The sequence below is a fragment of the Cnephaeus nilssonii genome (assembly GCF_951640355.1).
Source record: "Cnephaeus nilssonii genome assembly, chromosome: 11".
Lineage (NCBI taxonomy): Eukaryota > Metazoa > Chordata > Mammalia > Chiroptera > Vespertilionidae > Cnephaeus > Cnephaeus nilssonii.
Window position 1 is genome coordinate 87,102,381 of NC_137082.1, and position 15,130 is coordinate 87,117,510.

Genomic DNA, 15,130 nt, shown 5'->3' on the forward strand with positions numbered 1-15,130 from the left:
TCCTAGAATTAATCTGACTTAGAGACTTTAAAACTTTTAAAAACTGGATTTTAATTCCGCAGTTGAGTATAATTGTAACTTTTCTTTGGCTCCCAAACTTAAACCAAAGACTTGGCATTATATTGGTTGACCTGATGTCTCAAGACCTATTTTACTGTATTTCAAATTTAGCTATTGTTGTAATTAATATATTAAGAATAATAGAAGATACTGTAAAAAGTGACTCATTATATATAGTTTTATGTGTATATATCTATGCTACTAAGGATTCTTATTTTAAATTAAGGACAGAATATCTCAGAATAGTCTGACGAGGCAAAGAAAGTAAGCTCAAGGTAGAATGCTAGTAAAAACTGCTGTGTGGGTTTTCTTAAGGAAAATGTAAAAATGCTACTTCTTATTTTTTAAAAAAGTTTTTATATAAAATACAGTACATATCCACTATAGAAAAAGGAGAAAATAAACATAAAATTAAAGACTTTTTTATGTGTGTATGTGAGGGCAGGGTATCGGTGTATGAATTTTATGCACACATACTTATATATAATAATGGGTTTACACCCACACAGTGTTCAATAGTGTCCCCCCAGATTTCATGTCTACCTGAAACCTCAGAATGTGCTTTTATTAGGAACTGGGGTCTTTGGAGATGCAATTAGTTAAAATCAGGCCATACTGTCCTGTGTCCTTAAACTTGGAAAGCCCCCCCCCCCAAAAAAAAAAATTAAAATAAAAAATAAAATAAAATGAGGCCATACTGGATGAGGGCCCTAAGCCCAATGATTATGTCCTTTAAAAAGGCCCGTGGAGACACAGAGAGACACAGGGAGATGACATGAGATACCGGGAGAGATTGCAGTGATGGAGCCATAAGCCAAGGGCGGAATGGAGCCAACAGAAGTAGAAAGAAGCTAAGAATGGCACCTCTCCCTGCTCCTCCCCAACCCGAGGAGCACAGCCCTGCCAACCACTTCATTTCAGATTCCTAGCCTCCAAAGCTGTGAGAGCACATTTCCAACCACCGAGTTTGTAATCATTTGTTACGGCAGCCCTAGGAAACCAACACAACACACACACACTTCAGTACTGAGCTTGCTTTTCTTCACACGTTGTGAATATCTTTCCTATCTTCTTCATGTGGAATAGATGCACCACATTTCACTGTGTAGGTATACCATAATATGCACGATTCCAGAATTATATGTGAACGCTAGAGGCCTGGTGCACGAATTTGTGCACCGGCGGGGTCTGGCCGGCCGGCCCCGATGGAGGCCCACTGGGCCGGGCTGGCAGCGGGGAGGGGCCGGGCAGTTGGCTGGCCAGCCCCATCCCCGATCGAGGGCCCATATCAGGCTGGCTGGCTGCTGTAGTGTGCGTCACAGCCACCAGGCGTTCTGGTCATTCTGGTTATTCCTTCATTCTGGTCCCTGGGCTTTTATATATACAGATGTTTGCTTCCAAGAACTACTAGTTCCATCATTTCTCCTCTTTTTCAGTTAATTATTATTTCAAAATAACAGAGCCATCGGTCACTTACATGCTAACCATGGCCGAATCATGCTAACCATGTCCATCACATAAAAAGATGGACATTTTTCCATGTCCTATAATGCTCCAGGTGATTTTGCGGGGAGGTTTAGATTGTTTGCTAATTAGAGTCCTTAAAGCCAAATGGACATCATTGGTTCTGGGCCCCCTTGTTACCAGGAAAGGAAGCAAGCAATTATCTTTTTTTTTTTTTTTTTTTTTTTAGTCATGTCCTTGGCCATCGTAAACCAAGGGAATCACAGGATGTCCTGTCTAATAGTATTTGGCTTCCTTTCATGGAACAACCTCAATTAAAGCAAAAACAACACTCTCAACTGATGCTTGAGTGGCCGTGACCTGCTCAGTCCCAACCAGAAGGCAGAAAGCTAGAGATGCTTACCACCGTGGAAGCAGTAACTCATCTGAAATCTGGCCCGAAGGTTTTGCGATAACATAGATGAGAGATGAAATAAGTTACACTCACAAAACCTACTGGTAGGCCCAGGGCATTTGTGAAATCATAAGTGACCTTATTTTTTATAATCTCTTTGGATTTTGAAACATACACGGCTAAGAAATTCGGCTTTTAGCTGAAAACGTTCTGGAAGCCACGCATTCCCACCCTCTGGAAATCACACATTCCCTCAGCAGATCCTTCCAGGTAAATGCAAGACTTGACTGGGCTTTTGCTTCCCAGTTTCCAAACTTCACTGAAGGCAGTTTCTCCTCAGGGGATTAGCCAAGTCAGGAGTCAAGTGGCAACAACAAGACTGTCACATCCGATGGAATGAGGGTGGAGCAAGGAAGGGGTGGGGGATGTTTGCCTCAGAATGAAAAAAAAAAAAGAGAGAATCTAATGCTTTAATTATCAGGGCAAGTTTATAAAGCATGGAAGTGGTTTCTTGCTGCTTTTAAAAAGAAAGCATTTCTCCACACATTTCCCTCAAAATTTAACAGTGGAAAATCTGATATAGCGTTAAGGGGACACTCACTACAAAGAAAAGTATATTTACACTAGAGGCCCAGTGCACGAAATTCATGCCCCGGCACGGGGGGCGGGTGAGGAGGGGGGTTCCCTCAGCCCAGCCTGCACCCTCTCCAATCCGGGATCCCTCTTACAATCCGGGACTGCTGGCTCCTAACTGCTCACCTGCCTGCCTGCCTGATCGCCCCTAACTGCCCCCCCCCCCCGCCAGCCTGATCACCCCTAACTGCCCCCCCTGCTGTCCTGGTCGCCCCTAACTGCCCCCTCTGCCAGCCTGGTCGCCCCACGCAGCCTGCTGTTCAGTTGTTTGGTCGTCCCTCACTAACCCCCCTGCCAGTCTGGTTGCCCCCCACAGCCTGCTGTTCGGTCGTTACTGTGAGGGCATCCTGACCAATTTGCATATTGCCCTTTTATTAGTATAGATTATTACAGGGCTCTTCTCCACAGAAATAAAAAATGTCTCTTATCTAACAAGACCCCATAGAAAACCTAGCTCCTAAATTTAACTTTCATATCAAACTTTTAAAGTGGGCTTAGTGTTGTTGTTTTTTTCCTGAGCTAAAATAATGATCCTGTCATTACTTTGCTATTTTTAATATAATCATCTTATACATATTTGCCGGAAGCTGGACCTAATTGCTAGAAAGGGCATTGTGGACAAAGACCAGGCAGAAGCAACGACCCTTTCTCCTGAGGGGTTTATGTTCCAGTTAGGTTAAGTCAACACTGCATTATAGTATCCAGAATATACGTATTTTAAACTGTGAGATAAACCGCCTAATTTTTTAAAATGGGCAAGAGATGTGAATAGACACTTCACTAGAGACACCAAACAGGTCAATGAGCACATGAAAACATACCCAACATTATTAGCCATCAGGAAAATGCTAATTAAAATCTCAGTGAGATACTGCTTTACATCCACAGGATGGCCACAGTGGAAGACAGACAACACCAAGTGCTGCCACGGATGTGAAACAACCAGAATTCTCACATTCTGCTGGGAGGAATGTGACATGGTACAGCCGCTTTGGACAACTGTTTGGACAATTATTTAAGTATAGCTGGTATATGATATTATATATTCAACGCCATGTATATGACCCAATTATTCTACTCCTAGGTATTTACCCCAGAGACATGAAAACATATGTTACCACAAGGACATGTACGTGAATATTCATAGACTTATAATTGCTAAGGACTGGAAACAAGCTAAATGTTTATCAACTGGTGAATGGTAAAATACGGTATAGCCATACAATGGAATACTACTCAGCAATACAGAGTGCTGAACCGCTGATAAACCCACTCTGGAATCTCAAAATCATCACGCTGAGTAAAGGAAGTCAGACACGAGAGAGGACAATCTGTACGATCCCATTAACGTAAACAGAATCTAGAGCAGTGATGGGCAACCTTTTGAGCTTGGTGTGTCAAACTTCGCCAAAAAACTGAGCATAACTCGGGTAGTGTGTCACTTTGAGGAAAAAAACATTATTTCGCAAATGTTCCATCCTCAGGAGCAGCAAATGTTTCATCCTCGGCATGCGGCTGCCTCAGCGGCCGCGTGTCATCAGAAATGGCTATGCGTGTCAGTGCTGACACGCGTGTCACAGGTTCGCCATCACTGACCTAGACTACGGTGACAGAAAGCAGAGGAGTGGTTGCCTGGTAACGTGGACAGAGGCGATATGAACTCCAACGGGTATCAGGAATCTTGGGGGTGACGGCTTTAAGGGTACATACACTGCCAAGACCCACTGAATCATACACTCTAAACAGATACAATTTGTTTATGTAAATTAATTCTTAATAAAGTTGATAAGAGTGGAAAAGACTACAGCGTAATGTCTGAATTTTTCCCCACGTTCAATTTGGACTTTTAGTGAACATCTGCTCTGCGCCCAGGTGTTGTACCAGGTACTGAGGACACCAAGGTCATAGAGTAAAATAAAGACAGGGTAAAAGAGTAGGTGTTAAGACTACAAGCTACAGCATAGCTAATATTTGGAAAGCACTTAGTTCTACCAGTCACTGCTTGGCATCCTTTATATTCCGTATCTCATTTAAGTCCTCATTAAGAACTCTGTGATGTGGATGCTATGACTGCCATTTGCACATTAAGAGAATGAGGCTTGGAGAGGCTGGAAATTTCACCCTCGATCACACAGTGAGAGAGGGATGCAGCTGGGACAGAAAGGCCTCCAGCCAGAGCCCAGCTCGGCCACTCACCGCACCGCCTCTCCCAGAGTAAGCGGGGCCTTGGAGGACCCACTGGTCTGGATGTGGGGCAGGGACAGAGGGGAGCTGAGAGCCCAGCCAACTTTTCAGTCCAGACCCAGTTCTGAACTGGAGTTGGGGTAGCAGTGACACAGCCATGCCACAGGCTGCGAGCGTGCTCGCTGCTATTCCTGCTGACGCCTTCAAGGTGGTATGACAGTCAGAAATTCCAGGGAGAGAAACACTGGCTTCCCAAACACCAGACCTGCCTTTCCATTTACTGTGTGCTGCTGGCCTCACTCGGGGATTTGGAAAGACTTACAGGTCTCCATCCCTCCGGCCGTCAGCCCCCTCCCCGGGGGCTGATGACTCATCTTTCTCCTCCCTCCTGAGAACACGGTTGCAGGGACAGAATTACTCTGCCCCCAGGAACAGAAAGAGGGGATGGGGTGGGGGGAGGAGTCAGGGGCTGGCACATCCACCCCAAGAAACCCTCACCCTGTGCTGGGGCCCCCCCTCCCCCCCCCCCCGCTGCACCCACCCGTCACCCCCTCTTCCACTCCCTCCTCCTCTAGCAGAGACCTCAGCTCACAGCCCCGCAAGCTTTCCATTTCACAGCCGGTTATCGGTGGTGAGCAGGTCCCTATAGCTGGGATCGGCTGGTTATGGGTGGTGAGCAGGTCCCTATAGCTGGGATCGGCTGGTTATCGGTGGTGAGCAGGTCCCTATAGCTGGGATCGGCTGGTTATCGGTGGTGAGCAGGTCCCTATAGCTGGGATCCTGTATTCAAAGCCCTCCTTTGGGGGACTCTTACGTGGTCGGTCTCCATGGGGACTCAGACTGGTGGGTGAGGGGCTGTCACACCAGCAAGGTCGCAGGGGTCACGAAGGCCAGTTATTGCTCAGTGTTGTCCGTGAGGTGGGAGTTGGTTAAGCTAGGATTTGGGGGGGGGGGGGCAGAGGACCGCAGTGGGGTGGCTGACATCGGGAGATCTCACTGTTTTAGGGCCTCACACGGTACCTGACACACAGCAGAAGCTCAAAAGGTGAGAAAAGAAACATTCAAAGAGGATGTGGAAAGAGAACCGTCACAGAGGGCTGCTGTGCAGTTAGTGCAGGACGCACGGAGCATCCGGAGCGGCTGGACACATCCAGACCCGCAGGCGGCAGGCCGCGGCCCTCCGGCCCACGGGAAGCCAGGATGGACCATGGGCGCGGCGTGGGAGCTCAGGGGGCAGATGCCACAGCGGCACTGCATTTGTGATGTGCGAGCCAGCTGTAATGAGGACTGGGACCTGCATTAAGCAGATTTTACATGTTAAACATCGTCCACGTGACTTCAGTAAGCCCACGGATATCTTGAGATGCTTCCCAATAGATTTCTGCAGGTAAAACTCTATTAAAAAACACACAGGACCCACCTGTCCAGGTCCCAGTTACTCGTGTCTATCCTTACACTTCCTCCCGGGATCTCCTGAGGGTTTACGCTCCTTTTCCTCACTTTCTACATAAAAGTTAGTGCAGCGCAGGAGAGAGAAGCCTTTTCACCGTCCTCCAGTGACTCCAGGCCAGGGAGGAGTAACCTTCCCCCACACAGGCCGCTCCAGGAGGCTCGGCGCTGTGCCTGCAGGCTGCATTAGAACATCACACAGAGCACAGGGCCCAGCACCCACAGTCAGCACAGGCTTTACTCTCACGCTCCGTTTGGAGAGCGTGTGACAATCACAGGCGTGATCACGCTGCCTCTGCGAGCGATCAGCACAACAATCACCAATGACTTCACCGGGGTCAGAGGGGAGCATCTCCGGCCTCAGGGTCCTCCCTCCTCGCCCACCCGGGGGCCGGGACGCCAGAGGCTTTTCAAGGCGGGGCTGAGCCGCGTTCACCTTTGTACTCCCAGCCCGGGGTGGAGTTCAGCAGATCGAAGGAACTCAAGTTTGCTAAAAGGACAGAGGAAGAGTCGGCCGGATTTTTTTGGCTTAAATTTCAATATAACAATAACCGTGGAATTATTTAGAGAGTGGGAATTGGAAATTGTTTATTGTGAGCAATCTGAAGACATGCTTTGGCATTCTAAAATGATAAAAAGGAAGTGGGGGTGGGGGTGGGGAGCCCATTCTAGTAGCTTCACTTCCCCCCGATTTGCTGAGCACCAAATGCAAACCTTGCAGGGAATCGCGCTCTTAAATGAAGGCTCTACTGTTTATAACCGAAGTGGAGTGAACATAGGAACGCCACCCCGAGGTGTCACGGCCTCTGGCATTTTTGACCAATTCCCTCTCAGGGTCTTGCCAAGGTAGGCCGACTCTCAGGAACAAAAAGATAAATGTCTTTGAGAGAAAACAAAAACAAGTATGCCTTCCAGAGAAAGTAAGACCGGCTCACAGGAATAAACCGAGGTGTGCCTCACGGGAAGAGCACGTCAGGGTTCAGGCTCAGGCAGCCACACACCCTGGCCGGAGACGCAGGACGCACTCTGGGCGGCACCACGCGTTCCACAGACTCCCACCGACGCACACGGGGCGGGTCACAGCAGCGACGCTGCTCTCGCACACCTCTGGCCCATCCCTCTCTGTCCCAAGTCCTGGCCCAGATCTGGATTTTGGCACATTTTACCGGGCCCAAACCAAATGAGGTCCAGAGATAACAGGAAGACTGAATTCAGGATAAATCGCCCAAGCACACCATCATCAACGTGACCATCCTATGTCGATATTGACCACATTTAGAAAAAGCAAAGGAATGCTTTAAGCACAAGCGGCTGCGCTGGTTTCAGTGGGTAAAATCCCAATTAGCCTGGGGAGAGTTGACCCTGAAAATACACAAGTATTTTTTAAATTTTTTTTAGTAACCTACTAAGAAATGATTTCTTGGGAACCTATAAGACTGTTTAATCTTACCTCACTAATGATTCTTTTCATTAAAACGAACGAGCATTTTGGGAATGCATTTAACAAAAAAAACATATTCAGGAGAAATTTCTTTGGTTCGTGCTATAAGGCCATAGTTGTATAATTTTAGTTTTTGCCTAGGTGAACTGTAGCTTTCCATTTTGAAAGAATTCTCTCAACATAATATAAATTCCAAGGGCCAGAACAGCAAGATAAAAATCACGATTTTAAAAGGAACTAAGGAACAGGCCCATGTGTTGCCCGTGGGATGTGTGTGGGGTGTTACGAGGAAAAGCTGCTGGAATGAATGCTGCTTAAGATTCTGGGTGAGCGTGGCACATCCAAGTTGGCATGGCAGTGGCTGGTAGCTGAAAGCTAGCCTCGTGTTAGCATATGACACTACGCTGACATATATGCATATTCTAACACTGTTCATTGTGGGAAAAGGTACTTTTCACAGGAGAGGGACAAATCGTTTTTCCCTTAAAGTGAGACCGACAAAATTCAGAAGGAAACAAACCCATACCATCCAAGTGCGGCTGGTTCCCAGTCTCCTCCAGGGCCTGCCAGTCACCGCGGCTGGCCGAGAACTGGCGCGGAGCCCCGAGCAGCCCCCCGGGCAGCGCCCTCAGTCCTGTCTGCACACCCCATGGAATTCAATGGCTCAGCGGGGTCCTGCCCCATGAAGTACCAGGCACCCCGGTTTGGAGTGGGGGATGCTTACAGCAGTGGAAGCGTACAGACCAGCGACCCCCTGAAGTTAGGCTGCTGCCTACGGAGTGGGCTTCTGCAAGAGCGGCGCCGCCGTCTGACCCGCGTGCCGGCCCTGTTCTGGGGCGACGCTGTGGCTGCTGCCACTCGGGGACAGAAGCCCGGAGCCAGGGAACATCTGTCCACCGAGTCCTGATCCCTACACGGGGTCCCAGAGAGTTCTCTCCTGGGGATTAAGGACGCTCTAGTCCGCCTGGGGCCTGCAGGGTGGGCCCTGCTGGAACTCCATTTTCCATTTAACTCTCAGTTCACAGCAGGACATCAATCCCAGCACACACACGCCCGCTGACATGGCGCTGGGTTTTGATGAATGAACTTTGGATGGCTTTCCATGCCCGACCTCTGCCCACCCTGCCTGCCTTCCAGTGCTCCCACCCTGCCTGCCTTCCAGTGCTCCCACCTTACTGCCCAACCTGCAGCTTGCCAGGCAGAGCAAAATCCTGATGGGAAAGCCTATCCCCCTTTCACCAAAACGCCCGGCCTCCCACGGTGCCCGCTGGCTTCCTGCAGTCGGCTGGCCTCCGGGGCATCTTCTACTTTGAGTCACTGTGGGCTCAGGAAATGCAAACCACTTTGCTTTCAGACCAGGCCAGATATGCACAAGGTGTATCTGTTACAAGACGTCCGAGTCTGACTTTGCTGGAACGCAAGGTCCTCACAGGGGCATCCAGCACAGAGCTGCCAGGAGCAGACTCTCAAGTTCTTGTCAAATGAATTCCCCAAACCAAACAGAAGACGGAGATTAGGCCCAACATTTCCCCCTCCGTTAATCTAAGGGATTATTCACTGCAGCTCCAAGTGGTCCCCGTAAATGCAGAAAGCAACCATCTAAATGCAAGGGACCATCTCCAACCCCTGCTCCTCTGAGAGAATGCTCTGGGGCAACAGACACACCAGGCGACAGCCGCTGGGGAGGGGTGAGCCCCTCAGGAAGGCACCACGAAGACATCCCCTTAACGGAGCTCGGACCCAGGAACCTGAACACAAGTGCAAACACGGGGCACCTCAGAACTGAAGCATCAAGCAATCCTGTGGGTTTTTTGTTTTTTGTTTTTTTACAAATACCAAGAAAAATATTAAGGACAAAAATCATTAGTGGTGAAAATCTCCTAGGACAGTAGTAAACCCAGATGATACACATACATACATAACAGAGACGCATGGGGCTAGATCTGTCATGTTTGCAGCCGCTGTTTTGGGGAGTAGGGTCTGAAACCCACATTCTGATCAAAGTGAGCCATGCTACAACAGCTTCTATGAAATGGAACACACTTTCACGACTATCGTTTATACACATGCATGCCTTTTCTTTCTGTTTTTCTTTATACATACATACATACATATGTATATATTTTGATTTCAGAGAGGAAGGGAGAGGAAGAAAAAGAAACATCAATGATGGGAGAAAATCACTGACTGACTGCTTCCTGCAGGCCCCCTACTGGAGCTCGAGCCCGCAACCCAAGCATGTGCCCCAGACCGGAATCAAACCCGGGACCCTTCGGTCCACAGGCCCGACGCTCTATCCACTGAGCCAAACCAGCCAGGGTTTCTTTTTGTTTTTCTTAACAAGAGTTCGTTTTGCAAAGTTGGCAAAGTTGGATGTTAAAACTTTAAGTTTTCATTTTGCTTTTTTTTTTTACAGTCCATTTCTTGGGGCCCAGCAAATCTTTAAAAAGTATTCAGAAACATACGCTACTGCCGCTGCGCGGTCCATCACCCACGTGGACACAGCCCTCCGGACTCACACGCTCACGCTCACAGCCGGCAGCGTGCGGGCGCCCGCTCATCGTCCCCTTTCCCGGCATCTGCGTGCGCCCGCCCCGCAGGGAGCCCTCCCCAGGGAGGCCCGAGGGGCTCGCTCACCGTGAATTACAGTGTCGCCTCACACGGCCCACACGGCTCTGACATGTATGGATTTCCAGTGCGTGTACATGCCGTGAGGAAGCCGGCCGAGGAGGCCACCACGGGGCGTGGACACACGCATGGACACGTCCGCAGGGCTCCGCGGGGCATTTCTGCCCTCGCTCTTTCCGCTGAAATGACTGAGGGGGGGCAGCTTTCTGAAGGAAACTTGTTCTCCTACCAAAGGGGGCACAGGTTTCCATAAGGATTCCCTGCCCGCTCCAGTCCCGGCCGGAAGAACGGGCTGTTTACAGAGAGAGACCTGGGCTCGGACATGTGGGTCATGAACCGCAGGTGACCCTTACTGACAAACAATCGGGTGCACAGGTTATGGCAGCAACGTCTCCTGCGGGGAGCGTGCCGGCCCCTCGCGGAGAGCCTGGGGAGCTGCCCCTCTCAGCTGTGCCACCTGCCAGGGGAGGGGGGCTCGGCCTGGAGCTCCTGAAAGAGCCCCTCTTTCAACAATCACAACCTCGCCCTGGCCGGTGTGGCTCGGTGGATAGAGCGTCGGCCTGCGGGCTGAGGGGTCCCGGGTTCGATTGCGGCCAAGGGCACATGCCCGGGTTGTGGGCTCGAACCCCAGTGGGGGCTGTGCAGGAGGCAGCCGATCGATGGTTCTCTCTCATCATTGATGTTTCTCTCTCTCTCTCCCTCTCCCTCCCTCTCTTAAAAATCAATAAAGAAATATTTTTTAAAAAATCACAACCTCCTTCTTATATTTACATAGCTCTTTCCGTTTTAAGTGTTTGTTTTAAACGTTTTGAAGCTAACCTCACGGAAACTTGGTAAGAATGCGGCGAGATGCCTTCCAGGTGATGAGCACATGGAGGCATCTTTAAAAAGGGGAGGGACTTGCTGGGCGCCTACCAGGAAGTCCGTCAAGGGGCCAGAAAGAGAACGGGACATCCAGGGGTCCGACAGGACTCTCTCCAGCACCTCTCATCGGTGGGGGACACACTGAACCCACAGCCAACACAAAACCTCTACTCTGGCTTTCAAACTGCCTTCCACGTTTCCTCAGCAATTAAAGGGCCGTGTTATTCCAGCCCCAGGATGCCCAAATCACCGCAGAACAGTGCCTGAGTAGAAAAATGTGCCACCGTTTTCCTTCCCCGGTGCTCCTGCAGAGAAATAGGCCGTCGAGAGGAGATACCGGCCTCCCCCCCGGGGAGAAAGCATCCCCAGGACCACAGGGAGCGGCCCCATCCCTGGGTGCGCCCTCGGGGTGCCTCAGCCCACGTGCAGCTCTGGAGGCTTCCTCCTCACGTGACCCACGGCATCGCTCCCTGTCGTGCCCAATGCCCCTATCCTATAACACACGGACGCCGGGATGCGCACAGCGGCTTAAGAATCCAATCAGGCAGGTCGTTATTCCAATTCAGTTCTGTTTTTCACATAATTTCAGGAACCATTCTAGACTCAGGAAGCAAACTGGAAATAATTCGGGAGATGGAAATAACGTGGACTGAACTAAAAAGGTACATAAAGTTTTATTTGAAAGCAATAATTTATCACCAAAATTCGCATTTAACCTCTCCACCGAGTGATCTTCCACGGCACTGCCATTTCAGGTTAGCTCATATGACTAATGAGACCCAACTAGGCCACGTCCTTCGGCCCACGTGGTCAAATGCGAACTCGTCTAAAAAAGCAACTGCTACCTACACGGCAGAGATGAAATCATTTAAGGAGCGAGGGTTTCAAGTTCATTACCTATAAGAACAGCTTAAATAAGTGATGTTTCAAAGCAACTCAGGGTTTTTTTAAAAAAAATTTTTAAATTCTATTTTAGGCCTTGGAATGTCCACAGAAAAAGGCGGAGGAGTTAGGGACAGAGGGACCCCACGTTCCCATCAGGAGCTTGGGTCTCCACAGGGAGAAGCCCAGAAGTCGCGGGCCGACTGTGGTTTCCGTGAAGGGCATGCCCGGCACGTGGAATCGGAAAGGAGGCCGTGTCACCGCGTGAGCTGGAACCCTAAGGCGTGGGGGTTTGGTGACTTCCTGGGCACAGCCAAAATGAACGCCAAGTATCTCTAGAACCACCAGAGGCGAAGGGGCAAAGAGTCAGCACACAGTGTTCCTTTGGCCACAGGCAGAGGAAACGGGGTACTTTGGGTCCCCTTATATACACATTCATACATCCAGAATATTCTGCCCATAATACCATCTGGATGTTTAGACGAAGGCATGAAAAAAAAAGAAAGAAAAGAGCCCTTTCCTGTTGCCCGCTGGCTGAGAGGATGCACGTCGGGGGGGATGTGTGCCCTGCTTCAAAGCAACGGCCAAGTTCGGGGTTATCGAGGCAGCATTTAAAAATAACCGCCCGGCACAAAAGAACTTCGGAGGAGGCAGGAGCGAAGCTATCAGTCTCCCTTCCAGCCCGGCCTGGCACGCACCAGACTCGAGCTGCGTTCTCCATGACATTGTTATCCTTATCAAACAATGCAAACAATTTTAATGAGCTTATCTGCCGGAGCATATTGCCAGATATGCTAATGTCAGGACCACGCCAGCCGCCCAGGCCGGCTCATTCATCAAAGGGCTCAGGATACCAGGACCAAGATCAGCCCCATCTCCCCAAATCAGACCTCAGCAACACACCAGGCATTACCTTCCCACCGCCAACACGGTGCGAAGGGTGGGCGCCCCGCACCCGGGCGCAAGGCCATCCGCTCCCAGGAAAAGGCACGACGGCGCCGGGGCCCCTGGCGGTCCAGGCTCTTTCCAACAAACCCTGGGTTCTAGGAAGACCATTTTGGTGAACGCCTGACACCGTGACCTCTGCTGTCAACCCTCGCACCAATCAGCGGGCGGCGTTCTTACAAAGCTCCATCCATCCGGCGGCTCCCCATCCCGGGCGGCAGCGCAATCGAGAGGATTCCATCTTCCCTGCGCGCACACACACACCCCGAGGCGAGCGCGGGCGTCCTGCTCGCCACCCTCCCGTCCTCCGCCTCCAGGCACAGCCCACCGAATGGCTCCTCTCCAGGCTGAAAGGGAAGGAGGGGAGGCAGGGCTGCAGCCCGTCTCCCCGCGGAGAGGGGGGAACGCTGCCTGCATGCAGGCGCCGGAGGGAGACCCCTCGCAGGCGGCAAACCTATTCACCAAATGCTTTCCAGCTGCGGCCGGGAAGCCTCCACGCACCCCCCGCAGGACACACGGCCACGGACAGCGGGGATCGCCGCCGCACCCGCACCCGCAGCCGGCCGGCCGGGCGGGCAGGGTCCGCTCCGCTCCGTTACATAACGGGCGGCTTCCGCGCCCAGGTCCCCGCCGCGCCCGCGCCCGCGCCGGGCCAGCCCGTACCTGTAGGAGCGCTCCCCGCGCACCGTGTGCTTCCGGAAAGGAATGATGGTCCCGTTATCCTGGATGATGTCGTTGTTGTTCTCGCCATTGGGGGACAGGGTCTGGGTCGGACCAGGCATTGGCGCGGTCCCGACGAAGGGCTCACTCCGCTGGGGGCTGGCTGCTGAGGAGGTGGCCGCTCTTCCCGCTCCCGCGCCGCAGACCTCGCCGCCGCCGCCGCCCGCTCGCCCGCTCGCCCGCCTGCACGCAGCTCCCCGCTCGCAGCTCCGGCGCCCGCCCCGCCCCGCCCTCCTGCGCCCCGCCCTCCCGGCGCTGACGTCAGAGCGCCGGCAGCAGCACCGGGTCACGTGGGCCGGCCCGTCACCATGGCAACTGGCTAACTCATCACCTCGCCCCGCACTCGCTGGGCCGCGCCGGTGGCTCCGGGCGGGCACCGGGCGGGCTCCGGGCGGGCCCACCTCTGGCGCGTAAAGCCCGGACCGCCGCCAGCCCCCCTCGCAGACGCGCCGGGTCTCAAACCCGGCTCTTCCTCTGCCCATTTCCTTCCCGGCCCGCGCGCCCGCTGCAGCTGTGTACACAAAAGAGCGGCTCGGGAGCGGGGCGGGGGCTTTAACTCCTTCCGCACCCGGAGCCGGTGCCGTTTGCAGGAAGCCCGGCCAGGCTGCAGGGACACCGGACCCCCGTCGGCCTGCTTCCAGGAAAGGTATCGCACTAAGGCCTTAGATGGCCCAGCCGCCTCCCCAGTAAGCCCCAAACCTGCAAACCACAGGGGAAGCTGTGTTTCCTTCTCATCCATGTCGTCTTGACTTCAGTCATGGGAAGCGCAAAGACTGCAATCTAAGAGACTTGGTGCACAAAAGAATCCCCAAAAGCGGGTTTGTGAAAAAGATAGCCACCATTTTAGGACATCCTAGCTATCCAAGACCCCCTCCTGCAGGTTCTTATACGGCCTGATGCTACAGGAAATGAACTCCTTGTCATTTAATTTCATTTCCATTGGAATTCAGGGAACACCCAATTTAGTCTCTGGAAGCTCTCGGCATTCAAGCTACTCTATATCATGGCAAGGTAGTTTCCAAACACACTGGCTTTGAGACAGGTACTATGATCATTAAAGATGAGCCAACTCGTGAGACTGAGTAACCTGCTCAAGGTCAGGCAGCCAGAAAGTAATGAACTGGAACTTCAAAATGACATGTTTTTTATCAATGTGATTGGACAGCAGTGATCTATATTTCATGTGAGCTCGTAAATATCGTAGATCAAGGAAAGAATCGAGTCCTTTGTGCACACTCTCAACATGACCACGGTGAGATTTGCTATTACGGTGCAAAGTCTTTGGATTAGGTTATAAACTCTGGCCAGACCCCAGGTGTGTCCAGTGCTCTCCTCCGGGGAGGAGAAGAGAGTTTGAAGGACTCTCTGTTTATCTGAAGTGGTCTCTGACCTTGTGTGGGGTGGGAAAGGGGGAAGAATTGGTGTGTAAAAGGCAGCATAAATATACACTGAGTGGCCAGATTATT

The 15,130-nt window shown here is 51.5% G+C and overlaps 1 protein-coding gene across 3 annotated transcripts in view; it reads right to left on the reverse strand.

Annotated features, from left to right (window-relative positions):
* The window catches only part of MAPRE2 (microtubule associated protein RP/EB family member 2), a 123,726-nt gene that overhangs the window by 65,974 nt on the left and 42,622 nt on the right, over positions 1-15,130 (reverse strand). The window contains exon 1 of one of the 3 annotated variants that reach the window (XM_079784596.1): positions 13,608-13,880. The exons of the other annotated variants lie outside the window; for them this stretch is intronic. Coding sequence (XP_079640722.1) covers positions 13,608-13,726 — 119 coding nt within the window. The 5' untranslated portion in view covers positions 13,727-13,880. Of the gene's footprint in view, positions 1-13,607; positions 13,881-15,130 lie in introns of those variants that run through there. 3 annotated transcript variants of the gene reach the window in all.